We start from the raw sequence: 27417 nt of genomic DNA, 5'->3' as shown, positions 1-27417 counted from the left end.
TCATCCATCCATCCATCCATCCATCCATCCATCCATCATCCATCCATCCATCCATCCATCCATCCATCATCCATCCATCCATCCATCCATCCATCATCCATCCATCCATCCATCCATCCATCCATCATCCATCCATCCATCATCCATCCATCCATCCATCATCCATCCATCCATCCATCCATCCATCCATCCATCATCCATCCATCCATCATCCATCCATCCATCCATCCATCCATCCATCATCCATCCATCCATCCATCCATCCATCCATCCATTCATCATCCATCCATCCATCCATCCATCATCCATCCATCCATCCATCATCCATCCATCCGTCCATCCATCCATCATCCATCCATCCATCCATCCATCCATCCATCATCCATCCATCCATCCATCCATCCATCCATCCATCATCCATCCATCCATCCATCATCCATCCATCCATCCATCCATCCATCCATCCATCCATCATCCATCCATCCATCATCCATCCATCATCCATCCATCCATCATCCATCCATCCATCATCCATCCATCCATCCATCCATCCATCATCCATCCATCCATCCATCCATCCATCCATCCATCATCCATCCATCCATCCATCCATCCATCCATCATCCATCCATCCATCATCCATCCATCCATCCATCCATCATCCATCCATCCATCCATCCATCCATCCATTCATCATCCATCCATCCATCCATCCATCATCCATCCATCCATCCATCATCCATCCATCCATCCATCCATCCATCCAGACATCCATCCATCCATCATCCATCCATCCAGACATCCATCCATCCATCCATCCATCCATCATCCATCCATCATCCATCCATCCATCCATCCATCCATCCATCCATTCATCATCCATCCATCCATCCATCCATCCATCCATCCATCCATCATCCATCCATCCATCCATCCATCCATCCATCCATCCATCCATCCATCCATCCATCCCAGCACCATCCCCACTCAACCACGTTCTCAGCTGCCACATCCACACTTTTTGTGAACACTCCCAGTGATGGTGATGCTGTTCCAATCCTTCAGAGCCCTTTCCATAAAGAAATTTCCTCCAATATCCAATCTAAACCTCCCCTGTCCCAACTTGAGGCCGTTCCATCAGGGAGGCAGTGGGAAAATTGTGCCCCTTCCTTGAGATTTGAAAAATGAGGGCAAGCAGATGGAAGAGGCACAGCTGAAATTTGGCATTTCCCAGGAGCTGGCACTGCAAGTGCCTCTTCCTTTGTCCCCTCATCCCATGTGTGATGGGTGGAAGGTGCCTGTGGCTCCCTTGGAGAGCCCCACTCTTGCTTTGAGTTTGGAGATAAAACTTTTATTTAATCAGGGCTCCTCCAGCCCTAAAAGGCGCAAAAATTTGAAATATTTTCAATAAGTTGATTCTGCATCCTGCCAATTTTTTTTTTTCCTTGAGAAATGAGTCAAATATTCCAATATTTTTCCTGTTATTTAAACAGGATGTCTATGGTGGGGCAGGTAGGGTGAGCTGAGGCTGATGTAGCAAACAACCTGCACAGGTTATGGACTGACTGCACATTTTCCTCAGGTGTGAAAACAAACAATCAAGCTATAAAATACAGATTTTATTCCTAATATAACTTATCGTCAGAATCTAGCATAGAAAATTAGGGTGTAATATATCACAGGTGATAATTATGGAAGTATTATGCAAAAACTGTCATAGTTATGAGAATTATGAGCCTTTTTCAATTAAATATATATAGTGACAAAAGGTTTTGTCATAATGTGATACTCCCAACATTTTTTAAAAGTTTTATAATAACCATTACTGCTTCAACACTTTCTAGGAATATATTTACGTAGCAGTGAATTTATTACTCATCTAGCAGATACACACATTCTAATCCCAGAATAATTTAGGATGGATCCCTAAATGCCAAAATATGACATTTTCTCCTGCTATCACCCTGAGTACAGCAATCAAACTTCAGATTTACAGGACACCATGTTCCATACAAACCCCAAAATATTCCCCAAAGATTCCAGACCAAGAGTTCACGTTGCAGAGAAGGAAAATTGCTCCTAATGGATGGGTTGTGGAGGGCATCAGTGGAGCTGCACTGATTTAAGCTTTCTTCTGGAGATGAGCACAGATTTATGAACAATTCATTGCGGGGATGTGTGGAAAGGTGCTCCAGGAGAGGGGCTATAAATACACAATGTGTCACCTGTATTAATAATGGAATATTTTACTGAAAAATAAACAAACATGTGAGCAACAGGGCTGAAATTCCTACCTGGGCCTGACTTTTTTTTTTGGCATTATGAAAAGATTTCCCAAAGACTTTGTGCTATTGTGTGAGCTGCAGACAAGTGAAATAAGAGGTGAAAATCACCTTTCCATTAGCGTGGGTGATTTGTTTCATGTCATGAACTTGGGCATGTCCTTCAGATGGAGAACTCTGGTGGAACAGACACCTAATTATGGAGACAAATATCCCTGATGAAGTTGGAGGGATGTGCCTTTCTGATGGATACCAATCCTGACGTGCCCCCTGCTCAATGAAACTTCATTAGTTTTTTGTGTTACTAGGCAAGATGAATAAATAATAATGAACCTTTTCCAGTGGAGAGCACGAGCATTTTGTTCACTGTAATTCCAGGTCTGAGGGAGCCCCAGATCCAATGACAGATTCTGTTTGCTGCATTGTGCTCCTGTAAAATTCATCTGGCACTGTTGCCAAACTGACTGAAGGCTTAATTCAATAATTTATGCTACAGGAGAAGATAACAGCTCTATCATTTAATATCCTGCCACTTAAAGAAAGCCAGCACTTTGTTTCTCTCTAACTTTTCTCTGTTTAAAATGTAGCTGTGCTTTGTTCTCTTAGAGGATGGGGAGTAATGAGGCTCAGATGATTTTTGTCATTGGAATTCTGGGTGATGACTCCCAAATTCCACTGATAGATGCTCTGTCAAAGCCTTCCTAATGTGAGAGTGAAACATTGACTTGAATAAGCACATAGCAACATGAGAAACTGCAGTTCTGCTTACACAGAAAATATTGAAAAAAATAGAGGAATTTGGGGAAATTTCAGACCCATTTGAGTCTTTGCAACTCTTCTTTCCCACCCAGGGACTGTGGAGACAGAGGGGACAAAGGAGAATTGCTGCACTCAAAGATCCAGCCACACTGGAATAGAGAGAAATCATGGAAGAGGCCTGTTTGCAAATAATTTTAATTTACTAAAGCAAGCAGTGATTCATCTTTGCTTCCAGAGGCCACACTTGGTAATTCCCACTTATGCTCAACAGCAAAATTGTTGTAATGTTAAGTTGTATTTTGGTTCTGCAGCACTGAGAGTCTCAGACCTTGTAGAAATCCAGATACAATCTCCATTCTACAGCACTATAATGCAGGTGGGTGTTTAAGCTCCTTGTACAAGTTATTTAAATTTGGTTTATTTATTTTGAATTGCTGGAACAAAATGGCTCCTTCCCAGATGCTTGTTTTTCTCACTAGGGCTGAAGCAAGGGGCATGAATAAAACCAGGCAGGAACTAACTGCAAGACCCTGACATCAGTGATGATTTTATATGTAGATAACAAGGTTTATATCCTGGGATAACACTTAGAAATAATTGAGATCATGAAGATAATAGAAAAACATGGGGAGACCATTTGTTTTTGTAGCCCAAATTACTGCCACAGCAAAAATTCCTCAGGACACAGAAAGATCTGATATAGAAATTTCAGGCTGCCACCTACTTCTTGCTTTCAGATGATTGATAGCTCAGGAAGAAAATCTTGGGGTATAAATCATCTCAAGCAATGATCCAGGCAAGATTAAAAAACTCTTTATTTTCTTGCATATAATTGAAGAGGAATGCAAGGGATATTTAAAACATTTTAAACCTAAGGCAGGTCCTGATTTAAATTAGATGATTCAGGCAGGATATTATCAACATATTTATTGTATTGACTGACTGATTCACATGCATTTGTCATCACAGTACTGGCATCCATTTGAAGGATCAAAACTAAATTTGGAACTTAAAGTTTTAGAAAAAAATCGGTCCTTCTTAACCAGAAATCAAGTTGGAAAATTGACAATTGGTCAGTGAAGATCTACCTGAGATAGATCAGACCTTGTATAGCTTTTTTGTGCCTGTTTGGGTAAGATGAATTTTCCTGGCCAGCAGCACTTGCAGATCTGCCTCATCTTGAGAATATTTATGTTAAATTCTTATTTTGGCATCCTGGCAAAAAAAAAATAAGAAGAACAAAAAAAAAAAAACCCCAAAAAACATCTCAACTATCATGAACAGCAAAAGGGAAATAGAGATTTAAACAGCAAAATGTGCTTGGGATTTCACTGGACATAATTTTATCCTTTGACTCCTCCTGCATTCCAGAAAACAGGGAGGTGTAATCACTCCCCAGGAAAAGGCAGGATCATCCTCTGTTGTGGAAAATATCAGGCAAGGAAAATATAATTAGCATTGAATATTCTGTTATTGTGTCTAGCCCGCTGAAAGCTCCCAGGCACTTTCAAAATAAATAGAATAAACAGAGATGAATGAAACTGAACTCTGCTAAATATCATCAATGAGGATCTGCTTTATTACTGGCAATTAAGAAGGGAAAGTCAAAACACAAGCTCTCATTATCACTCATTGATTAAAACCCAGTTAGAACATTGCAATCCCAACCAGCCCACTGCTCTGCTCGTTCTGCATTTCAGCACTGAAAACAGCACAATATTTCAGAAATAATTAGGAGCACAGAGTTAGTGATCAGCCCTAATGTTCCCCAATAAAATTGCCAAAGCAAATGATTATGGATCAGCCAAAAGACACTATTTGAAGCCATCATCTTTTGTGGCTCTTTAATACCTTCATGATGATTTTTTTTTCCTGAGTAAACGCAAATGAAGTTAAAATCCTTCCAATAATGCAACCCTGGAATTTAGCAGAAGTCACAAGCATAACTTTACAAATGCTCTTTTTTTGGGAAATGACTGCCAGCCACTGAGTACGCAGGCAATTTTAGTCTCTACTCTCTATTTTAGAGGAGCTAATATCAACATTTTTGATGTAGAGCAAGCTGGGAATGTCTCACTGTCAAAATCACTGTGTTTTTCCATTCAAGGAAAAATGACCTTTATCTGATGTGTTCTACAAAAAACAACAAAAAAAGAAATGACAGCATAAACAACAAAACAAAAGGCAGCTGAAAGGAGGGGGAAATGCAGGCTGATAGGGCTGCTCTGAAATTCTGCCTTGGAGCAGAGGTGGAAAACGAAGGGTCAGCAGGAAGGGCTGTGAGCCAGGGACACGTGAGGTGGAAATGTTGCTGCCCAAGTCAGCAGGCTGAAAATCCAGGGAAAATTGGAAATTATCCCGTTTAAATACTCTTTCCTCTCCTAATGTCAATGTTTGATGCCATTTTAAAGCTGCACAGGAACAGCAGCAGTAGCTCAAATTTGGGGTTTGAGGTGTCCCTGTTAACCCTTCCCAGGGTCTCACCCAGAGAGGAGCCTGCAGAACACGGAATGCCAGACCATGGGAGGAGTTTGCACCATTTGTCCTCCTGTACCTCCTGTGCAACTTCCCAGAGGGAAACCAGAGCCTGAAATGCTTTTCATGAGCAAATATGAAAAATTCCCTAATTCTGGCAGCTGTTCCTCAGCCAGTGCCATTTCAGCTGCTCCATCACCCTCTCACCTCCTCCCTTTTATCTCTGCTTTCATTATTTGTTAAAATCCAGCCATTTTAGGAAACAGGAATGATTTATGATTAAAAAATACTATTTTCATCCACTTTTACGAGTTGTAATTTCCAATTGAGCCTTCTCCTATTCTATCGTCAAAATTATTTCACAAACCCATTTTTTTCCAGCTGGGATTTACATTGATCCCCCTACACTTTGGGTTCTACCCTTTCCCATTATTTCACTTCAACTCCCTGGTTTTTAGGAAGCTCTTAAAAATTAATTTATGTCTTTTTCCCACCTGGGAACATTCAGAAAGGACATAAGTTCAGGAGAAAAAGTGAGTCCAGGTTTAGGACTTCTCAGTCCATTGAGTTTCTCTGTGATTTTTATAGAATTTCGCTGCTTGGGTTGGAAAAAGAAATAAAAATCAGACAATCTACAGCAGGAATAGCCTGATGGGAGCTTTAGCACCGGGCCAATAATGAAATGCAGGGAAAACATTTCATATCTATTACTTTGGGGTAATTTTTCTCTAATCCAAAAATCACAAAACCGCTGTAATTCTGCGGAAATCTCGCATACTTGGCTGGCATATTTTCCCCAGCTCTAGGAGGAACTGATAACAGGCTGCTGAATTACTGCTTAATAAACCACTAAATGAGTGCCATCCAAGATAACGGGGCATTAAATGACGGCTATTCAGGGAAAAAGTAGAAGTGCAGAGAGAAATGCAAGAGGACTCTTTGCATAGAGGGAAATTGGATTAGTCATCTCATCTCTGCCAGTGGTGGAATTCAAACTGCAGCAGATTGGGGGAAAAAAAATTATGGAAAGTGTTTTGATGCCAAAGAAAGGAGGACACTCCATGTAGGGGCTGCTTGTCATTGCCTGAGCTGGGACAGAGTGTTAAAATTGTGGGTGTAATGTGAGCAGTGAAATGTAATAAATGCAGAGACAAAATGAAATTAAACAGAAAGGTGAAATCCAAAATGGGGAAATAATATACCAGTGAGATTATAAAAAAAAAAAAAAAGAAATCAAGAGGTGTTAATACATACAACAATATATTAATTTTAATATATATAATACATAATGTATAATGGATAATATATAATATAGTATATAGTATATAGTATATAGTATATAGTATATACAGTATATAGTATATAGTATATAGTATATAGTATATACTATATACTATATACTATATACTATATACTATATACAGTATATACAGTATATACTATATACTGTATACTATATACTATATTAGTATATAGATATAGTATATGGTATATAGTATACAGTATATAGTATATACTATATACTATATACTATATACTATATAGTATGTATTATATAATGTATATAATATTAATATATACATTATATAATTTATTTTTAATAATAAAAATAAATCAATAAATATAGAGATTATGGAGATTTTCAGGATGTGAAGGCAAAAGGACAAGTGTTGAATTCAGGCTGGATCATTGAACTACACAATGGTTTGAGTTGGAAGGACCTTAAATCCCATCCAGTGCCACCCTTCCCATGGGCAGGGACACCTTCCACTGTCCCAGGCTGCTCCAAGCCCAACCTGGCCTTGGGCACCTCCCTGGATGGGCAGCCAGCCCTTCCCTTTTTCCCAGTTTTCTATGGGATTCAGAGTTGAAGTTCCTGTCCTTCCCCAAGGATCCAGCCCCGATCACAGCCCAGAGGTGTGTGAGGAGCTGCCCTGTCCCTGCCATCCATCTCAGCCTGGTGCCATCCATCTGCAGCAGAACGTGTCCCACAAGGCTGCTGAGAGCACATTTGCTTGACTTGTGGTGCTTGGGAAATTGTGTCCTCCTGAGTGATGGCCACGGCGCAGCATCACCAGCAGAGTTATGACAAATCTGCCCAAGGCCGTATTTCTGGGCAGTGGCATAATCAATGATGGATTCAGCTCTAATTTCGGGAGATTTAGACTGCAGAGTTTCAAAGCAAAGAGAGGAGGGTGTTCCATGTTCCCTCTCCTCAATAATTGCATCCTGCTGAATTTACAACACGTCCTATTTCACCACATTCATTTTCTGTGTGTTTGTGTTTTCACATCCCTAATATCTTGAAAACTATGTAGACATCTGGTAAAATGTCAGTGCAACACAATAAATGTTTGTTTGAGTATTTTGATTTGAGTGGACATCCACCTTTGGGCTGACAACAATTTTCTTGTCTCAATTCCTCCTCTAAATTAGTTGTGCCTATGCACAAGCATTCTACACATATCAAACTGGGACAGAAATGTCCATTCAGGTTGGGTTTCCTTAAAGTTTGCATGAATTTCTGTTGGTCCTGTGGTTCAGATTTTTATCCAAAACTCTTAACCCAAGTTATTTCAAGGCACAAATATGAATCAGGCTGGATTCTGTTCACAGGATTTTGTTCTTTTCCATACAAATTCTAGGTGCTCACCTTTCAGGTCACCCTTAATCTGTAAATATTTTATTTTAAATTAAGAACTTGGATATTTCTCTAGGAAGGAGAGGTTTAATAATACGTAGATATTTCTGCTCTCTAAATCTCACTGTGCACTCTTAGTTTTATGTGATTATTCTCAGATTCTCTGAAGAAAAGACATTGTTGTTCCCTGCCAGTGTGCACTGAAAGTCAGTGGCATCACTGGCAATAAAACCATTTTAATTTGCAGCCAGACTGGTGGGATATTAATGAGGTTTACCTTTCTTTAAGGCAAATTTGTGGAGTACATGTGCAGCACCATTTTAATTGAAGCACCACACATAATTTCGTGTATCGCCAACTTATCTCCTGGAGAGGCTGGGGGTTAATTGAGTGAATAAAATAAATGTAGACTAATTAGGAGATGACAAGTTATAGCTGATAAGGTCACTTGTCAGGCAAATATGAATTCAATATCTGTTGCATAAAATGTTACATTTTCTCTGGCCTAGAGCAAACTATTTGTGTGTTGCAAACTCACAAATGTACAAGGAAGACACAGAGAAAAGTCTTTTATTTCTGCCATGTTCAGTGTAAATCAAAATAAATCTAAATAGAAACAGAAGTTGGAGGTATCACATTATATTCTGATTTAAATTGCATTATACCATCAGTGATTTTAGTAGCTTTAGACTAATATGACTGGAATATGAATCTGATTAATGCTCAATAAGTTACTAGAGATTAACCCCTACAGTTTTGTTGACATTGTATTGATACCCATTTTTTTATAAGCTGTAGGAAAAATAATAAATCATCAAACCCGATTTGGCATAAGTGTATGAAGTGAGACAATGTTAGAGGATGAAGAAATTGCATTCCATAAATCACATGGGGGCTGGGGGGAAATCCTTTCTGAGGATTAAGCCAAAGTTTGGATAGATTTTACTGTAAAGCACACTAAATTTTTTAGGGTGAGATTGAGACTATCCCAAGGTTTCGGGGTGGCAGCCTGGGCAGCTGCTGGGCAGTGAAACAAAACAAACCCAGCGTGGCCAAGAGGATGAGTCCAATGCCCCAGAGGAGAGGCCACTCCCAAGGGACAATGTGCTCTGATTTTTTCACAGGCTGCTCCTTCCCCAGACAATTCTCCCAAATGATAACGAGCTTGGCATCTGCTTTTAGGGAATTCTGGTGGTAAAAAACCCACCCAGGCTGGAGTGCTCAGAAATAACCTGCCAAGGAAATAACCTTTCCTTGTCTTTGCAGTGGTGCTGCAGTGGTGCCTGAATCCCTGCCTGCCCCAGAGCCTTTCTCCCTGGGATGCAGGGATGCTGCTGGAGCTGGGGGTGCTGAGACCTGGCACAGGTGCCCAGAGCAGCTGTGGCTGCCCCTGGATCCCTGGCAGTGCCCAAGGCCAGGCTGGACAGAACTGGAACTACTTGGGAGAGTAAAAGATGTCCCTGCCATGGATGGGGCTGGAAATAAATGATCTTTAGGGGCCCTTCCAACCCAAACCATTCTGATTCTGTGATTCCCTGATTCTTCCCACAGCCATTTATACCCAACCTGAAATCCCCAGATAAAGCCCAGCGACCAAGATTGTCTCTTTAAACTTTACCATTAATTTCTGAAGATCAATAAATTAAAACCAAATTAATATTCGTGGGAAGAATCCCTTTTCTACCTCTGCCACTGTGTAAAACCTTGGGAGAGCCGATATAAATAAATACAGATATAAACTGGCACAGGTGCCCACAGCAGCTGGGGCTGCCCCTGGATCCCTGGCAGTGCCCAGGGCCAGGCTGGACACTGGGACAGTGGGAGGTGTCCCTGCCATGGCAGGGGTGGCTCTGGATGAGGTTTTAGACCCCTCCCAACCCAAACCTTTCCATCACTCTCTGATTCCATGGCAGAAGAAAGTTGAAGCTGCTGCCTGTGTGCACAGGTTTGTTTGCAGAGCAGCTCCAGCACAAATATCTGCACCTTTTCCACCCCTTTTTTTACACTCCCCTAAAATGGCAGCAGAAAGAACTGTGCAGAAATAAACCCGTTTTTCTCTGCTTTTCCTCAAACTGCTGCAATATTCAGGACATGTCAGAGGTTCTGTCACTGGGAGAGAGCCCTGCTAATGCCAGGCACACACCAGGAACCCCCTGGCCATTAATGTGAGTTCTCACTGGCGACTCAAGCACGACCTTTGTGCGTCTCCTGTTTGTTTGGCACCAAAGTGAGCACAGTTCCCAGGCAAATAACGAAGAGCTGCTGCTGCTCCAGAGGAAATATTGCCCCAGCAAACAGTGTGACAGATCTGATCTCACAGAGAGGACAATTTAAAGCTACAGCGATTTCCTTGCTGATACCTTGAAGAGCTGGAATTTTTCAGTCACCTCTCACTTTTCCCTCAGAACTCTCCTCCCTCTATTGTGTTTGGAAGCACTGAGGACAATTATTCTGTTCCTAAGGAGCTCCGGGGCTGCAGTGAAAGGTGCATTTGTCATTACAAATATCTTTGTCCACCAGAACTTTTCATTGCCACCAAGAGCAGCTCCCACCGAGTTTGATTAAAAGACCTGATTTCTGAGCCGAAATGAGTGAGTTACAGGTAATTAGAGCAGGCTGAAAAGCAGGAGGATGATGTTTGGAGTGAAACAATGTCACACACAGTGCCTTAATTAGCAGGAAAAGTGATTTAGCAAAGTAATATTCTAATTCCAAACCAATTGCTACAAATTATTAATAACAATAAGCATGGAATAACCAAGATTCACTAACAATGAGATGCAATATCTGTCACAGGAAAACATAGGGCCCCTTTCATAATGAGATTGTGATTAGAATAGAACAATAAAGCAGATATTAATATTGAACACAGGACAAAATACTGGCTATGCTATAACCAGGAGGGGGAAAGTGCTATTGCTAAAACTATACAAGAGTCTAAAAATCAAATATATCAAAATAATGTTTAAAATGCTGCAAAGCAGGAGGGAATTCAGGCAGTGTCTGACCCAGAGGACAAGGATTGGCGGCTCTGGGTGGCCTTGGCACACAAGGGGAAGCGCAGACCCATGGAAATGGGGGCTGCACGTCCCCCTGTGCCTGAGCTCTGCCTCCACACCCCAAATTTGCCCTCCTGCTCCCCTCTCACCTCCTGCAGGAGCAGCCTTGGGGAGCTTTATCTGCCTTTGGATGGTGATGGTGATAACTGTGCCAGCAACCACAGCAATTGCTGAGATAAATCCTCGCTTGGCGCATGTGGGGCTGCTCCTGCAGCTCCTGCAACTCTGTAATTCCATGGCAATTAAACACTGCTTTTAATTTTTAATTTTTTTAAGAGTTTAATCCTAAATGTGAATGGAGTAATAGAGAAAAGGGGTGTTCTGGAGGATGAAAAACAAATGTAAGGTAAATAAAAATAATCCATTCACATTTTTACTGGCTGGCTCAGGACTATAATCCAGTCTCCTGGGAAATGTGTGGTTGGCCTGTGATTTCCATTGTTTTGGGAGCTAAAACTGGGAAAACTGTGGGACCTGAATATCACAGAGCAATGAAAGAAGAGCTTTCCTCTTGGCCCAGCTGTGGCAGCTTCAGAGAGAAGCTACCCGAGACACTTCCATCCATCCAGCTGGAAAACCCAAATTTCCCTCCCACTGTCCCAGGGCTTCCCATCCACACTCCATAAGTATTTTTTTGTGGCAATCACCAGATTTCCTCTTGCAGACTGGGATGAAAAAACACCTCCTGAACCCAAGAGGTTTATTTTGTAATGTAGCCACCATAACCACAGCCTAAATCATCCTGAGGGGTTTGAAACCACTCTGGGAGCTCAAATTCTGTGACAACCACATTTTCTGACCCAGGCAAGTGCCAATAATAATAATAGCAATAGTAATAGTAATAGGAATAACAATAGCAATAGCAATAGCAATAGCAATAGCAATAGTAGAAGTAGTAGTAGTAGTAGTAGTAGTAGTAGTAGTAATAATAATAATAATAATTATTATTATTATTATTACTATCATTATTAATTTTTATATTTTATATAATATATAATTGTATATTATCAGTTTAATAATAAATTTTATTTTTATTATTATTTCCTCTTGGAAATAATATTTTATGTTATAATATTTATTAATATAATATATTAATATAATATATAATAATATAATATATAATAGTTATAATAATATTATAATAATTTTATATATTTATTTATGTATTTAATGTAATACATAATTATATATTATTGTTATAATACTTTTTTTTAAAGTCCTTTTTTAATACATTAAAAAAGGGGGGTTTTTAAATGATACATTTTTTTTTTTTAATTATTTCTTTTTTGCTGCCAAGAGGCCAAAGGAGAAAACGCCGATTTTTGAAACCCCCAGCTGGGGTGGAACTGTGGCAGCGAGATTTCCCCAGGAATGTCAAGTAGCTGTGAACGCAGTGAATTCCAAGAAGTTTTCAATGTTAATTCCTGCTCAACAAAAAGCACACACATAAACAGCGATCAATAGGCGCTAAATGAAAAAGAAGTAGCAAATCAATAACCCCAGACGTTTTATTTTGCAGCTTCTGCAAACAATGGGAGGGATGATCAGCCTGTGATTGCGTGGAAGTTGCAGATATTGTTGCAGCACTTCAAAGTTTGTGGGCAAGATCTTCACCCGTGTCAGGTTTGCATGTCAAAATAAAGTTAATTTTTTGGGGAGTTTGTTTGGTTGGTTTGGTTTTTTAGGGGTTTTTTAAAGAGTTTTGGGGTTTTGAGGTTTTCTTGGGGGGAGCTTTTTTGTTTGTTTGTTTGTTTTGGGGTTTGGGTTTTTTTTGCATTTCTTTGGTTTGGTTTGGTTTGGTTTTTTGGTGGGGTTTTTTTTTGTTTTGTTTTTTTTTTGGGTTTTTTGCATACCCAAGGTCTGATTTCTGGGAAAAAAAAAAGAAATTCCCATTTTTGCTAGGGGAAAATTAGACTCCAGCTGGGTTTCTCTCTATTTCATGTAGGACACAGATGATCCTTGAGGTCCCTTCCAAGCCAAACCCTTCAGTGACTCCATGATTTTATGGTCATCATTCTCTCCATAATAAAATCTGAGGTTTCAAGTGTCCATTCTTCAATTAAGCCATTGGCTGTGGAGATTAAAAGGGAGTGGATTTGGTTCTCAAACTCAAAAAAATCCATGTTGGTAACTCTAAAATAGGGAATCTCAAAATTCAGCTTCTCTGGGCAACCTGTGCCAGGGCCTCAACCATTTTAGGGAATAATTTATCTCTCAAATCTGATCTAAACCTACTCTTTGTTTAAGCAATTACTTTGTTTAACCAATTACTTAAACCCAGCAATTTTCCTTGAAAATGTTATGCTTCAATAAACTGTTTCACTAATATATTATTGTGCTTTCTTAAGTTTAATTTCTTTATACTTAAATTTGCCATTGTTGACAATAGAAAATGCTCAAAATATTTGAAGTGCTTAATCACCTGTTAATTTCTACTTCTTGGCAGTGACAATAAGGTAAAATTGAATTGTCTTTGAAGCTGTTGCAACAAAAAAAATAAGTGAAAAAAGAAATTAATGGCTTCTAAAGTACCAGAATGTTATTTTAAAAAGTTAACGAGCCTTTTGTGTTGGGAGATAAAATTGGCTGATATGAAACAGGAAAAAATAATGTAAAATTTAAATAAAAGGGGAAAAATAATGCAAAGCAACTAATTGAAAAGATTGGGAAGCAATAATTATTTAAACCACATAAAAATAGACAAGGCCTTTCAGACTAAAGAATTTAGACACTAGAAAACATAAAACATAAAAAAAAATATGGAAAACATAAAACTCTGGTGAATTCACACCCATGAGCTGCAGCATCTCCACCTCACTCTAGGAACCATAAATAACATTTCCCTGACAGGGAATGCGGGTTCTAATCTAAAGGAGAACCTTAAAACAGCACCTGAGCTCTCAGCTCTTTCCACCACATCCCTGCACTCAGGGGAATCCCAAAAAGGGATTTTATGGGAGATGAAGCACAATAAGGGACACTCTTCTGTAGGGTGAGTCCAGCCCATGGTAGGGAATGTTGGACACAATTCCTGGCTCCAGCTTTGGGGTGCTGTGGAGTCCTGTCACTATAGGACTCAGAACAACACACACCATTGTTCTCAAGGTGAAGGAAAAGGGAATTTTATTTTCTGACTCCAACATTTATAGTTTTCCAAAAGTGACAGTGGATTGGGGGGTGACAGTGCCACCTCTCCAATGACACTGCACAAACCAACAGTCCATCAAACTTTCTCCATAAAAGAATGCAAACCAATAAATTATTTACAGAAAGTGTGTGAGAAAGTTTGTTACAAGAATGTAAACATCAGAAGGCTCAAAAAACCTTAAAAAATCAGGGTGACAGAGTCCTTGGGAAATGTGAGTGGCACTGGTGTCACTTTGTCCGGACAGCCTGGTGGAAAGCCTCAGACCCCCTCACATCCCTAAATGTAACTTTCAGGGCACAAGGTTCCCTTTGCTCTGTCTCTGCTGCACCAGGAGTGGTTGTTGTTCACTGTTGGGGAATGAACTGAACCTCCTGGCACCCCACAGCACCAAACAAAAGTTCTCCAAACGTCACTGCTGCCTCTCCTGGGAGGGACATTGCAGTACCAGCCTTGCGAGTCCCTCACAGAAATTCAGCTTTTTATTTCCCAAAACCACAGTAACCTCCTTGCTGTCTAAGGGACACCTAATTATCATCATTGTCTGACTCAGCAGCAGCTCTCCAGGTGCTTCTGGTTGTTCAGGGAAGCCTCAACATTTCCAGGCTGGACTAGTTCATCTCCACATTTTGCTGTTAGAAATAGCAAAGATGTCACTTGTCTTAAAATATATGGTGTGCTGTTCCATCCCTAAAGGTGCTGTTATGCCAACAATAAATCTGCCAGACACTGCAGGCAGAGTGTGGGATGTGCTGTGTTCAATATTCATCCTGCTGTGACCCAGAGGAGGATCAGGACACTCTGCATCAGGAAATGTCTCTCTCTAATTTAACAGTTTCCAAAATGATGGGCCAAAAGCCCAGCCTGGGAGGTCGGGGTTGCACCTCGGATTGATTTGGAGGCCAGGAGCCAAAGGGCTGTGTGAAAATGCAGCTGATGCCTCATTTCCAAATTCAGGTCAGACTGGCTTGGGATATTTCTGCTGTCCACAGCCTGATAGAATTCAGGGCCATTCTGCTTTTTCCTTGTCTTTAATCCTGGAATTCCCTTTGCTTGCACGGTGGGGCCAAGACCATCAGCAGAGCAAAGGGCAGTGACAAAGGACAGTGACCAGGGCCACCTCTCCATGTGAGCAAAGGGATTTATTGGAAGGGAAGAAGCCACCAGAAATCAGGTGAAAGAGGCGTCATTTCCCTTTAGGAACAGGAGGAACACAGAAAATTGGGATCAGCTGTCCAGGAGGAAGACAGACCCTTGGAATTATCAGGAGGTAATTCCTTATTGATGCAGGAGAGAATGGAGGGACCAGAGAGAGACAGGTGAGGGAATTTCCTCCATCCTGATGGAGAACCTGAGCTGGCACCCCCAAAGAACAGCCTGAGCTGCATCTGATGGACACTTAGGACAGAAATATGATATTAAAAATGAAAATAAAATTCTGTCTTATCAAGATATTCTTGGCAACCTGCCTTGCACAACAACTCCAGAGGAAGCAGCACAATCCAGGAGCAGCCATAGGAGCAAAACCTGAGAGAGTTTTTGTGTGAAGAGACAATTATTTTATTTTATTGAGCACTTTAGACAGGTCTGTTCATTTCAACTTCCCAAAATCCTGTCTGCATCTTTAATCCAGAAAGTGAAGGCTCTTTCCTAACATATTCATATCAAATAACGTTTAAATTGCAATGATGTCAGGAGATGGTTGTTGTACATCCCTATAGCAAGTACACAGAATTTAAAGTAATGATCTCTGAGTTTATCTGCATCACCCTTCTTGCCTCTGGTGCTCTGCTTAGATCAGATTATCTCATTTAAATAGCAATGGGTTATGAAAAAAAAAAAATCTAATCTGTTCCCTCGCTGTGTCACTGTGCATGCATTACCTTATTTTATTTTGTCCCCTAAGGCACTGCAAGAAAACCCTAAAGACCCTCGTTGAGACACATAAAAAAGCTTTGCTGGAAAATAAGAGTTGGAGGGAACATTATTCTTTCCACGATTTTTTGCCTATAAAGACAATATAGAGGGCAGTTTGATTTTTGAGTAATTGAATTGCCATTTTGGGGTGCTAATAATATCCAGTTCTTCTGCACAGCACATTTAATCCTGAGATTTAAAATTAATTTATAGGTCAGAATCATTTTCATTCCGCATGTCAGGTGGAATTGAGGTAGAAACAAGGAGGAAATGAGTGACCAATGCCATCCAACACCCTGAATTACCCTTCCATCCCCAGCCACAAAACTGCTCTGCTCAGCACCAGGGCTGCTTCCTCACCTTCCCACTCTTTTCTATTATTCCTAAATTGATGTGAGCTTTCCATGTGATAAATCAGAGAAGTTTTGCCATAAGTGCAGTTTGACTGTTACCATCAGGCATATTTCAGGATGTCATGGAGTGAAAATCAGCGGAGCTCTGCTGAAATCAATGGAGTTAATTTATACCCAGGAATAAATTAACTTATCCCAGTGAAGTCAGTGGGAGCTTTTGCTGTTCCTTTAATTGAGAGCAGGAGCAGGACAAAAGGGCCGTTGTGAGCTGCTCTTGGTGCCTGGGAATATGGAACATTTGCATTTTTAGCTATTTTTAAGCCTTTAAAAGCTGAACATGTTCATCTAAAAGTGAGCTCCCAGTACCTTTTAACTCAGGTTTAAAGCCTGGGACTGGGCTTGTTAAAGAGGATCCTCTGGCAAGAATGATGAAGATGACAAAAATTAAAGCCTGGGGGGAAATAAAAAGAAAAAAATGAAGGAAAAGGTTCTTTTTGGAGATACAAATCATGGGTGTGAGAATATCTTGTCTCTCATGCATCTCTCCTGCTCCTCCAGCCATTCAGATTCCAGGACCACCATCCATTTCCCAATATTTCCCAAGAAATCGAGGAATTGCAGGGGAATCCTGTGCTCTGACAGACTGCTACAAGTGCTTTACTCAGAGTAGTAAAGGAGGGAAGGGTCTGTGAGAGGAGCCCAAGAGGGCTGAGTGGGACAATGAGGAATTAAAGAACATTTGGGTCCTAAACACGTGGTTGTTGAGATAAGTTCAGCAAAGCTGGGCTTAAATGAGCAACCGCTCACTTGGAATATTTTATATATCACAATATTTTTATATACTCCAAGATTTTTAGTCCTTAATGTTCTGGCTGTTTATTACTGAAATAGCAACTTTGTATTGATTTAACAGAAAGTCTGATCCTGAGATTTGCTTTTTATTTTTTTTTCATCCTGAGGTTTACATTTCACATTTAGATAAAACAGCATTGAGGTTCATTTAAATTGTATTTTAAAATGGTACTGAAGTCTGCCCTCTGCTCTGTTTCTCCACTTCAAACAGCTGCTGACTCATGCACTACATAATTAATTTAAGTACCATTTGAGGTTACTTTAATACAATTTCCTTGTAAGTACATGAGTAATATCCTGACTATTTAGAGTTCAATGCATTAATTGGAGACAAAAGTCAGTTGTCATGGTTTCTATCACAGCCAAGTGTGAGGGGTCAGTCCATCCCCAAATTCATTAGAACCTCAAAGAGTTCAGCTCCCACTCAGTGCCTGTTTGGAGAGGAGCTGTAATGAGCCACAGGAGTTAATCCCATTTTTATGGCTCTATGAAGCAGCATTGTCAAGTTATATGCTTTTAATTAGAAGAAAGGTTCAGAGCAGGAGTGAACTCAGAGCACCAAACCCTCACTGTGAGCAATGCCCAGCCAGGCAGAAAAGAACATTTTACCTCACAATATGCTACAAACTGTTGATATTTTAAATAAACACAGGGGATATTCAGGAAGGAGAATGGGGGGAGGCATTTCTCCTTCTTCCAAGCACATTCTGCCCTCTGATCCAACCTGAGCAGTGTCAGGGTGGGAGGATGAGGGTCCATCACCACTCCATTGTCATTGCATTTGCTTTGGGCTTTAAGCAAGATTTTCTTGCCTTTTTATGCATTTATATTGACAGTCCTTATGATTCTCACCCTTCATAAATAAATAATTTAATTTGCCTTTCAGTTAACTGTGATTTAAAGATGTTTCACTTACATGGAAGCACTTGAAGGGTGTGATGTGAAATGTGGAATCCAAACCATTAATTCAGTGCTCCCAAACTGGTCTGGTTTTCAATCCAGACTAATTTGCTGATATTGTGGCCAAGGAATGTTTTCATGATGTTGTCCCCCAAGTAACAATTGTTCTTCTTTCTCACTGTTACAGCTTAGACTATTTTTTAAAGCTATTACCTGGATTCCAGCTTTCTTATGCTCCTGAAAAGTGCTTTTCTGGTTTAAAGGCAGCGCCTGGAGTTGTTCAAAATTAAAGTGTGTCCTAATGAAAAGCTCCTTAGTCACTTGTTCATACAAAAAAGGGCTGTTAATTTTGGTAATTGCTGCTCCTTTCTCCAAGAACTATGACACTGACAGAGATTTATCAATCACAAACACTAATAGTGGAACATTTTACCTGTGCTGCAGCTCATGAATGGCAGCAGACTTATTAGTTTCCATAGCAACACCATCTCCACTTTCCAAGGTCAAAAATTCCTCCCATCCAATCAGTGGAAGAAAGTAAAGTGTGTCTTCCTGTGACTACCTGGATATTCTGCAAAAACAGGAAGAGATATTGGGCAATTAAAGCACAGACCCCAAATCAATACCCCAAAATTCCCCAGGTAAAATCACCTTGTACTGCACCTTTTGGAGACTCAGGCACTGCAAATGCAATGGGATGGAACAAAAATAATTCCAAAATGAAAATCACAGGTAATGTTGGGGTTCGTCCCATCCCCTCCATGTGGCACAGAGACCTCTTGGATGGGAGGGAGTTTATCCAAGTAGGAAAGAAAAATCTGCCTGTGCTCCCTCTGCCAGACTGTGCAGGGATGGAGGAAAAGGTGTTTGGAAAAAATGGGCTTTTTTCAACTGCTAAATGTTCATCAAATGTTAAGATATTTCTTGTTCCATCAAAGGGAGCCCCTCTGGATCCAGGCTGGGGGAGCTGGAGAGGAGCAGCTCCAGGGAGAGCTCAGAGGCCTTGCAGGGCCTGAAGGGGCTCCAGGAGAGCTGCAGAGGGACTGGGGACAAGGCCTGCAGGGACAGGACACAGGGAATGGCTCCCACTGGTAAAGAATAGGTTTGTATGGGATACTGGGAATTAGGAATTGTTCCCTGGCAGGGTTTGAGATGGAATTCCCAGAATGTGCCCCTGGCAGTGCCCAAGGCCAGGTTGGACATTGGAGCACCTGGGACGGTGGGAGGTGTCCCTGCCATGGCAGGGGTGGCGCTGGGTGGGATTTAAGGTCCCTCCCAACCCAAACCAGTGTGGGATTCCAAGATTCCATCGTGGTTTGGTTCTGATCGCAGCCAGGATCCTTCGGTGAATGTGTGATCAATCATTGATCTCCCACGGGAGCAGAAGGGATCACAGTGTCACACTCACCCCATGTAAAAAGACAAAAAGACCTTTTCTGTGAGAGGTTTGATCCTTCAGAAATGAGCCATCCCCAGTAAGCATTTACATAACAATTTCCTCTAATTTCCTTTGACATTTCAGTCAACAGATGATGAATTAAGGCAGGAAAAAGTATCTGTTTGGCCTATACTCCCAAAGGGCAAATGAGTGATTTACTGTGGGGGATCAGTTCATAAAGCAGCTGAAACCAGAAATCACTTAATAAAATGAGTTTACAAAATTGTAAAATCATTCCAAACCTTTTAAGTGCTGAAAATTTTCCACTGAGAAATTACAATTATGAGGCACACTTATGGATCCATATTCTCTTCTCACTTGACTCATTTTTCACAGCAGTGTGAAAAGATCTCATCCAGGGTTGCCCTGGGACTTATTGCTCATAGGGTGAGAGAGATGTTTTATTAGAAAATTAAGAAATCCAAATCTTCTGGAAGGGACTTAATTTTGTTAACATTTTCTATAAACTTCAACTATAAATATGCAGGTGGTCTCAAGGGAGACCCTTAAAATCCTGAGGAATGATCAAAACTTGATAAGCTTCTAAATTTTGGAAAAAGAGGATGGAAAAACCCCAGAGTTTCTTTCAGTTTTTCATGATGTCCTACTTCACACACAGCTGTGATCTACTGAAGAACATTTGCAAAATTTATAAGTGTTTGAAAGGAAAAGGATTAAAAAGTATTAAATTATAATTCTGCCAAAGTAGAAACACAGAAGGATGAGCTGGGTTGTACCTTTATATATCAACCCTGCACAAAGTGACACCTAAACAGCCTCAATCAATATTTCCTTTCTTTTTTAATACTTTTGGGTGCTTTTTTAGAGCACTTGCCTTCAGTCCAGGTTCCACTCCAACCCCTCCTTTAAACCACCTGGTGATACTGAAGGTAGGCATTGATTATTTCTGCTTCAGTGGAAAACCTGGTGCTTTCCCTTATTGAATCACATCATATTTATTTCACACCCTTTCTCCTGCTTGTCAATATTTGTCTTGAAGCTCGCGTACATATCTGTGATATCTGAGACAAAAAAAAAAATAAATACCCTCTTTAAATATGTTTTCCCTCGTCCTTCATGAACAGAATGTATCCCTTCAGATCAAAAACTGTTAGTATTTTAATTAATTACTTAGATGTCATCTAATTCTTCCTGTAATAATTTTGTGACTTTACCTGTCCCAGTTTTAGATTTTTTTTCCCTGGAGGAGGGAGAAGATTCCCCAAGCACCCAGGGCCTGTGTGCAGCACCCCAGGGTGAGGAGGCTCAAATTTCCCATTTGCTGACAAATCATCCTGGTGGGTGCCAAGTTGGCTGTTAGCAGATAACAACCAGCGTTTGTCTGCAATTTGTCCCCTTTTGCTGCAGTTATTGCCACGAATTTTGCACATTTTCCTTGGCATTTCAATCTGGATTCCCCTCCTGTGCTGGGTATTTTTCTGTGCTTGTTTTCTTGGACAGGGAGCACCTCCCAGTGCTGGTCCCATCCAACTCCTTTTCCTCAAGATCTCCCAAATATATTCAGTTTCTGGTCCTTCCACATTGGGTGTGTGAGTTATTTAGTGCAGAAATCCCTTCTAAAGGTGCAAGAGTTGCCAAAGAAAATTGGGGAATGGACTTCGACCATCCAGAGTTACATACGTCCTGATATTCCAAACAAAAAGTATTCCAAACAAAAAATATTCCAAACAAAAAATAACCAATAAAAGCCAAATAACTGGCCAGACCTTGCCTTTTCCAAGAGGACATATCCTTTATTTTGCAAGGAAATATCCTTTTGAAACCCTCCCTGCTTTCTATTCTCCTCTTGTTGGGTTATGGATGAGTCTTTTGGAACCCTGAAACAAGAACCTGCAGCTGCCAATATCGAGAATATACAACCCAAACTCTTTGTATTCATAGAAGGCATTGATCAATCCTCAGAACTGTAATTCTTCTGCTCCTAGGACTGCAAATTATGGGGCATTACTGTAAATATACACACACACACACAAATATTTCCTTTAAGTTACCCAACTGTTTTATTCCCTTCCCTTTGACATACACAAGGACTGAACTGGCAAGCAGGCACTTAATATTTTTTACAACATCTTTCCAACAGCTGCTTCCATGGGATTATTTACTGTCAAACTAAATCAAGAATAAATGAAAAAACTGAAATATTTATAGCATAAGAAAAATCTGGTTCAGACCAGAAATCCCAGACTGGCGTTAAATCAAGAAATGTAACAAGATAAATTCTGCCATCATACCCTTTGTTTCCTGGATGTGCTGCTATCACTTATTCTAATTGTTATGCCATGGTTTGAGCAGAGAGATGGATGGAAAACAAAATATGTTAAATGTGATCATGAGGGAAACATTACATTTCCCCCTAAAAATCCTGATTGTGTGTCCATTTGTCAGCAGGATGTAATTTATACAAATATGTTTGTTACAGAAGGAGGCAACATCATTTTTTGTTGTTTTCCCATTAGAGAAAACAAGTCCATAGGAAAGAACTCAGTCCTCAGATAATTTATACCTGTCATTTTCACTTCTGATCTGTGAGGAAGGAGAGATATTTTCTCTTGGGACATCCAAATGTGTGGGATATATAGGAGGTGAATCTATGGAAAAAGGTGGAAAAAATTCCCAGGTCAGCAATGGATGATTTGAGCTGCACCTGCTCCTCCTTGCAGACACTCTGGGTAATATTGGAAAGAAAGGACACAGAACTATTGCTGCCATCAAACATTCCCTCCTGGACATCTGGAATATTGAAAAATTCTGTCTAAAAGTAGGATTTGAGTGTTTACTTGGCCCTTGGCACATGGAGGCAAAGGCTCTCTTGTTGTGGGGCTGGAGGTTTCAGTTGCACTGCTGTTTTCCTTGGACTTTAGAAGGGAACAGGCTGTGGATTCATTTATTAATTAAAATAATCTGACATATATTTAACATATTAATTTAACTGCTAATGTCTTGCTCTTCACTGATCCCAACCTGGTGCCGAGGCTTTGGTTTTCAAGACCTTTAATTTCTTCAACCATTTATTTTTTGAGTGACAAAACATTTACAGGACCAAATCTGTGACAAAATACAAAGCTGCTCTTCTGGTGTCATCTGAATTTTCATGAAAATAAGCCCCATTTCCCACTTCTGCCACAATTTTCTGTAAAGTTTTCTGCAAGTAAAAGTTGGTTCAGGTGGTGATGTGACATTGAACTGGGGTAAAACCTGTCAGGCCCTGGGAATGATGAGATTTTGCTCTCAGCTAAATTCCAGCAAATTGACATTTTTACCCATGGCAAAATGTAGCTGTGCTTGCAGAAAGAGCAACTCTTTGACCTGGTGGGAGAAAAAAAACTAAAAAGTGTAACAACAGGGATTTGGGGCCAAATTCCACAGTGGTGCTGGAGGAGCTTCACTCCAGGTTTATTGTTGTGACCATCTATGGAATGAGATCTGTATGGCAGAAGAAAGGAATGGAAATGTGGAGGGAAAGGCTTTAATCCAGAGAGTGCATGCACAGCCTTTTTATTCTGCAGCCTCAGCTTTCCCTCCCACCAGCTTCCACACATCTCTATTATCTTCTGAGTTTGGCCTTCCACACTTTTGTATTCCTCATGTGCCAGGAAATAAGTCTGTCCCAGCCAGGCTTGCATTCCTGGCACACCATTGCTCCTGATCTCTCTATTGTCTCCTGAGCACCTGATTCCAAGGCATCTAATGTGAATTTTCTCATGAATGCCAATGATATACAGCTACATTTTTCTTTTCAAACTTTTTATCCCTGAGGCGCTTTCTGCACTCAAACTATTTTCCAGATATCCATAGCAGAGTGAATAGCAAACACTCGCAGCTACCAGGGCAGGAGCAGAAGCGACCAGTTTGCCAGGCTCCAGCAAGATTTACGTATGCTGTTGGAGTTCTCAGTGCTTATTTAGAATTATTGAACCATATTTTGAGGGAGAAAAGCACCCCGTGCTATTTAACAAAGGTTTCCGATACCGATCGCTCCTGTTTTTCCTTTCTCACAAAAGGACTTGGATTTCCATTTGGTTTTTACTCCTGACTGCTATTGCTTACTTTTCCTAGGGAAACTGAAAATATTGTGGCTCGTTTGCAATTCAAATTCAGTGCATGGAGCCCTCGGGGAGGGTTTAAATCTTGTGTTTTCAAAACATTTTCCCAACTCCGAGCAAACAGACCGTTGTGTTGCAGGTGACATTGAGATCCTACATGGTGGGACACTACAGTGGCTTTTGGTGCCTTAAACTCCCCAAATTAAGACATTTGAGGAGGAATGGGATGGACTTTCTCTGGTGTCTGATGAGGCCTCACTCACTGTCCCAGATGGACTCACCAGCATTGAAATGGCCCTGGCATGAGGAATTTGTGGATGCACATCCTGGGAAGTGCCCAAGGCCAGGTTGGATGGAGCTGGGAGCAGCCTGGGATAGTGGAAATGATGCTTCAGGTTTAACTTTTCTATTTTTCACATTCTGTGCTGCTTTAGTGCTGTGCAGTTTTGAGTTTCGCATCAGGGCATGGTGAGCTCTGTGCACAGAGCAGGGAGACAAAACAATTCCTGCTCCAGCTGGGCACCAAGGACAAATGACCCAAATCTCAGCCCAGGAGCACAAACCCCGTGGGCTGCAGAGAGAAAAACAAGCAGGGTGGGACTGCAGGGCTAAAGCTGGAATGGGACAATGAACTGCAAGATGCAAATGGAGCAGAACTGATCCCAGGGACAGAGCCCGTGCCCGGCCGTGCATTTTGGGGCCATTTTGGTTCATCTTGGGTGCAGCCCTGGCTGGGCTCTGGTGCTGTCAAGGTGGGTCCATGGAGGAGATGCTGTGAATAAATCCCTGCTTTATTCTGTGACTCTGCCCAGCCTCTGCTCCAGGGCAGCCTGCTCAGGGCATCAGAAGCTGTCCCTCCCCATGGCACAGGTGGCACTGGATGGGCTTTAAGGTCCCTTGCAACTCAACCCATTCCATGATTCTAAACATCCTTGTCAGGATTCACACGTTCTTTAACAGCCAAGTACAAGACAAGGAAGGATTTAAATATCTTTTAAATAATTTTGATTATTTGCTGTGTGCCAAACCTTGTGTGGGCATTCCAGCTGTAAATAACCCTGGCTGCACAGGCAAGAGCCAATGAGAGAGTTTGCTGTACTTAACCCAAATACAAAGGCTGAAAGGTAGAAACCCCAGTGGGCTGTGCTGTTGACAAATCAGCATTAAAATGTCTTTCAACAGCAAAGTGCTTAAGTGATAATGAATATTACAGAGAATAACCCAGTCCTAGCCCTCGTGCAGGTGTAGCTATCTCATACAACCCCATTTTAAGCTGTATTTTGACACCCTTTTTTAAAGTTTATACACTATGCAATTCCAGTAATCAGCCTGAAAGGGCTGATTGCTCATTCTTTGGTTAAAACAATGCTGCTCTCATTTTAATCCCTAAATAAGTGGGAATGAACCTCCAACACCTGTGTGAAATCTGTGCTGGAAGTGTTGGTGGGATGAAAGCATCAGTTCAGCCCTCAGAGATTTGTGGGAACTACAGGAGAGAATGAGAGAACATTTTCCATGTGAATTAGAGTTTGGAAGTTTTCATCATCAAGATAATTTCCAACAACAAGAAGATTCTCTCACAGTCATTTAATACAAACTGCAGCAATTGCTGAGCAAACATTGAGATGGAAAAAGTCTGATAAAAATGCTTCCAACGCCTGGCTGAAATGTAGGTGTTGATCAATTTTCAATACAATACACTATGAAATAAAGTTTTTGAAGAGATCTGAAAGTGTTAAATTTACCAAATCTGATAATATCACTTTTGAACCAATTATTACTTTTCTTTTAACTTGTTCACAAACACTAAAGCTGCAGATCTTGATGGCACCAAGCACTGGAATGAAGAGCACACATTGTTCTTCCCAGGTGAAAAGTTTAATATCTACTTCATATCTATGAGTGAAAGCTTAAGAAAACCTCCTTCCAAATATTATCAGTGTAATAATGATTTAAAAAATTGATTCTGTTTTGACTGAAGTCAGCAGCAAAATTCCCATTTCTTCACTAAGAAGAGGATCAAAATGAGAATATCATCAAAAGACAGTGTGAAGGTTTCTTCAAAGATATGGAGGTTAATAAAGGAATTGTTGATAAACTTTTACAATAATATTTTGAAGACTTAATCTCTTTCAAGATCTCATGCAGCAGTTGTTTCTCTCTGAGCCTGATATCCCAGCAACACTTTCATTTGTGCCACCCTAAAGTCTCTTATTAGGTGTTGGCAGTTTAATCTTCTGCTTCTTCACATTCAATAGCCCAGATCTTTTTATTAAAATCCATATTAAAGGCATTGTGATATCTTTATGGGGCTCTCCTTTCAAATAAACAGTATCTTTAGTATTTATTATTTTTGCTGCTGCACTTCTTACACACCTGGTCCTCCAGCTGGTGGCCTTCACAACGCCTTAAAAAAAATAAATAAAGGCAATTTCTTTCCCCACTGGACACAGAGAATTCCATTCCAATCCACCAAACTTTCTTCCCAAAGGGAATGTGGAGTTGAGCAAAACATCCCTGGAGTTTTGGAGTTGGAGAAATGTTCTTTTGAATCAGGAGGTTCGAGGACAAGCACCTGCAGAAGGCACCAGGGCATCCACCTGCCACTCCTGCCTCAGAAATTTCTGGATCAGGGTTAAAATTTGCCAAAAAAAAAGAAAAAAAAAAAAACAAACCCAGAAGTGAAACTGAAGCTAATTTTAGACAAGAACCTGGAAATCTTCCAGATTATTAACAACTGGCTTTCAGCCTGTCAGGAAGTATTAATAGTACCATGAAAGGAAATTATGAACTGTAGATTTCCCCCGAGAGCTGTCAGGAAATATTTGGATTTTTTAATAGCCATATACTGCAGTGCAGCAATAAATAAAGTGGCCAGGACTAGATCTGGGCTGACCTGGGTGACCATGGATTTAAACCATGATTAGGTGGAATTCTAACCAACAGAAATAGGAACAAGCAGGGCTGCAATTCCAGAGTGACTTTAAGATTAGCTGAACCATCCATGACCATTATTTTTGCCCAAGATGAAGGCTGTAATCATTTTATTTGCATTTGTGAATGCAGGGGTGTCAGGAGGGAAAGTTAATTTCAAGGCTTATTGTTTAACAAGTAATGATTCAGTGTGAAATGAGGATCCTTCCCATCCCCTTCCTCCTTGTGATGCCATTGCTGTTTATTGCTATCATTTAGAATCTCTTGGATAATGAGGAAAAGGAAGAAAATAATCAGCTGGTTTCTGGATGAAATTGGACTTAATTTAGCATAATCTATGTATTTTAAGATAGGGGACACAGCCAAGTTGAATAATCAGAGCAGCAAACAGATTGCTTTGATGTCTAGACAGGTTTGAAGATGATCTGGAGATGGGATGAGGAATACAAATGATTTCTGTCTTCTGCTGGAGCTCCAGAGCTGGATGCTGGTGGAATGCAAAAGGAGAGGAGGAAGAGGAGGAAGACGAAGAAGTCCTTGAAACAACACCAAGCTGGAGTTTCTAAAGGATCCCCCATGGAAAATCCAGAAGGGTTTG

At 40.6% G+C, this 27417-nt stretch overlaps 1 protein-coding gene across 1 annotated transcript in view; it reads right to left on the bottom strand.

Moving 5' to 3' along the window:
- Positions 1–27417, bottom strand: part of CNTN6 (contactin 6) — a 131054-nt gene that overhangs the window by 88133 nt on the left and 15504 nt on the right. The window contains exon 3 of the mRNA XM_058812706.1: positions 18817–18954. Coding sequence (XP_058668689.1) covers positions 18817–18871 — 55 coding nt within the window. The 5' untranslated portion in view covers positions 18872–18954. The remainder of the gene's footprint in view (positions 1–18816; positions 18955–27417) is intronic.

Source organism: Ammospiza caudacuta, chromosome 12, assembly GCF_027887145.1.
Source record: "Ammospiza caudacuta isolate bAmmCau1 chromosome 12, bAmmCau1.pri, whole genome shotgun sequence".
NCBI lineage: Eukaryota > Metazoa > Chordata > Aves > Passeriformes > Passerellidae > Ammospiza > Ammospiza caudacuta.
This window is presented reverse-complemented; position numbering and strand designations above follow the sequence as displayed.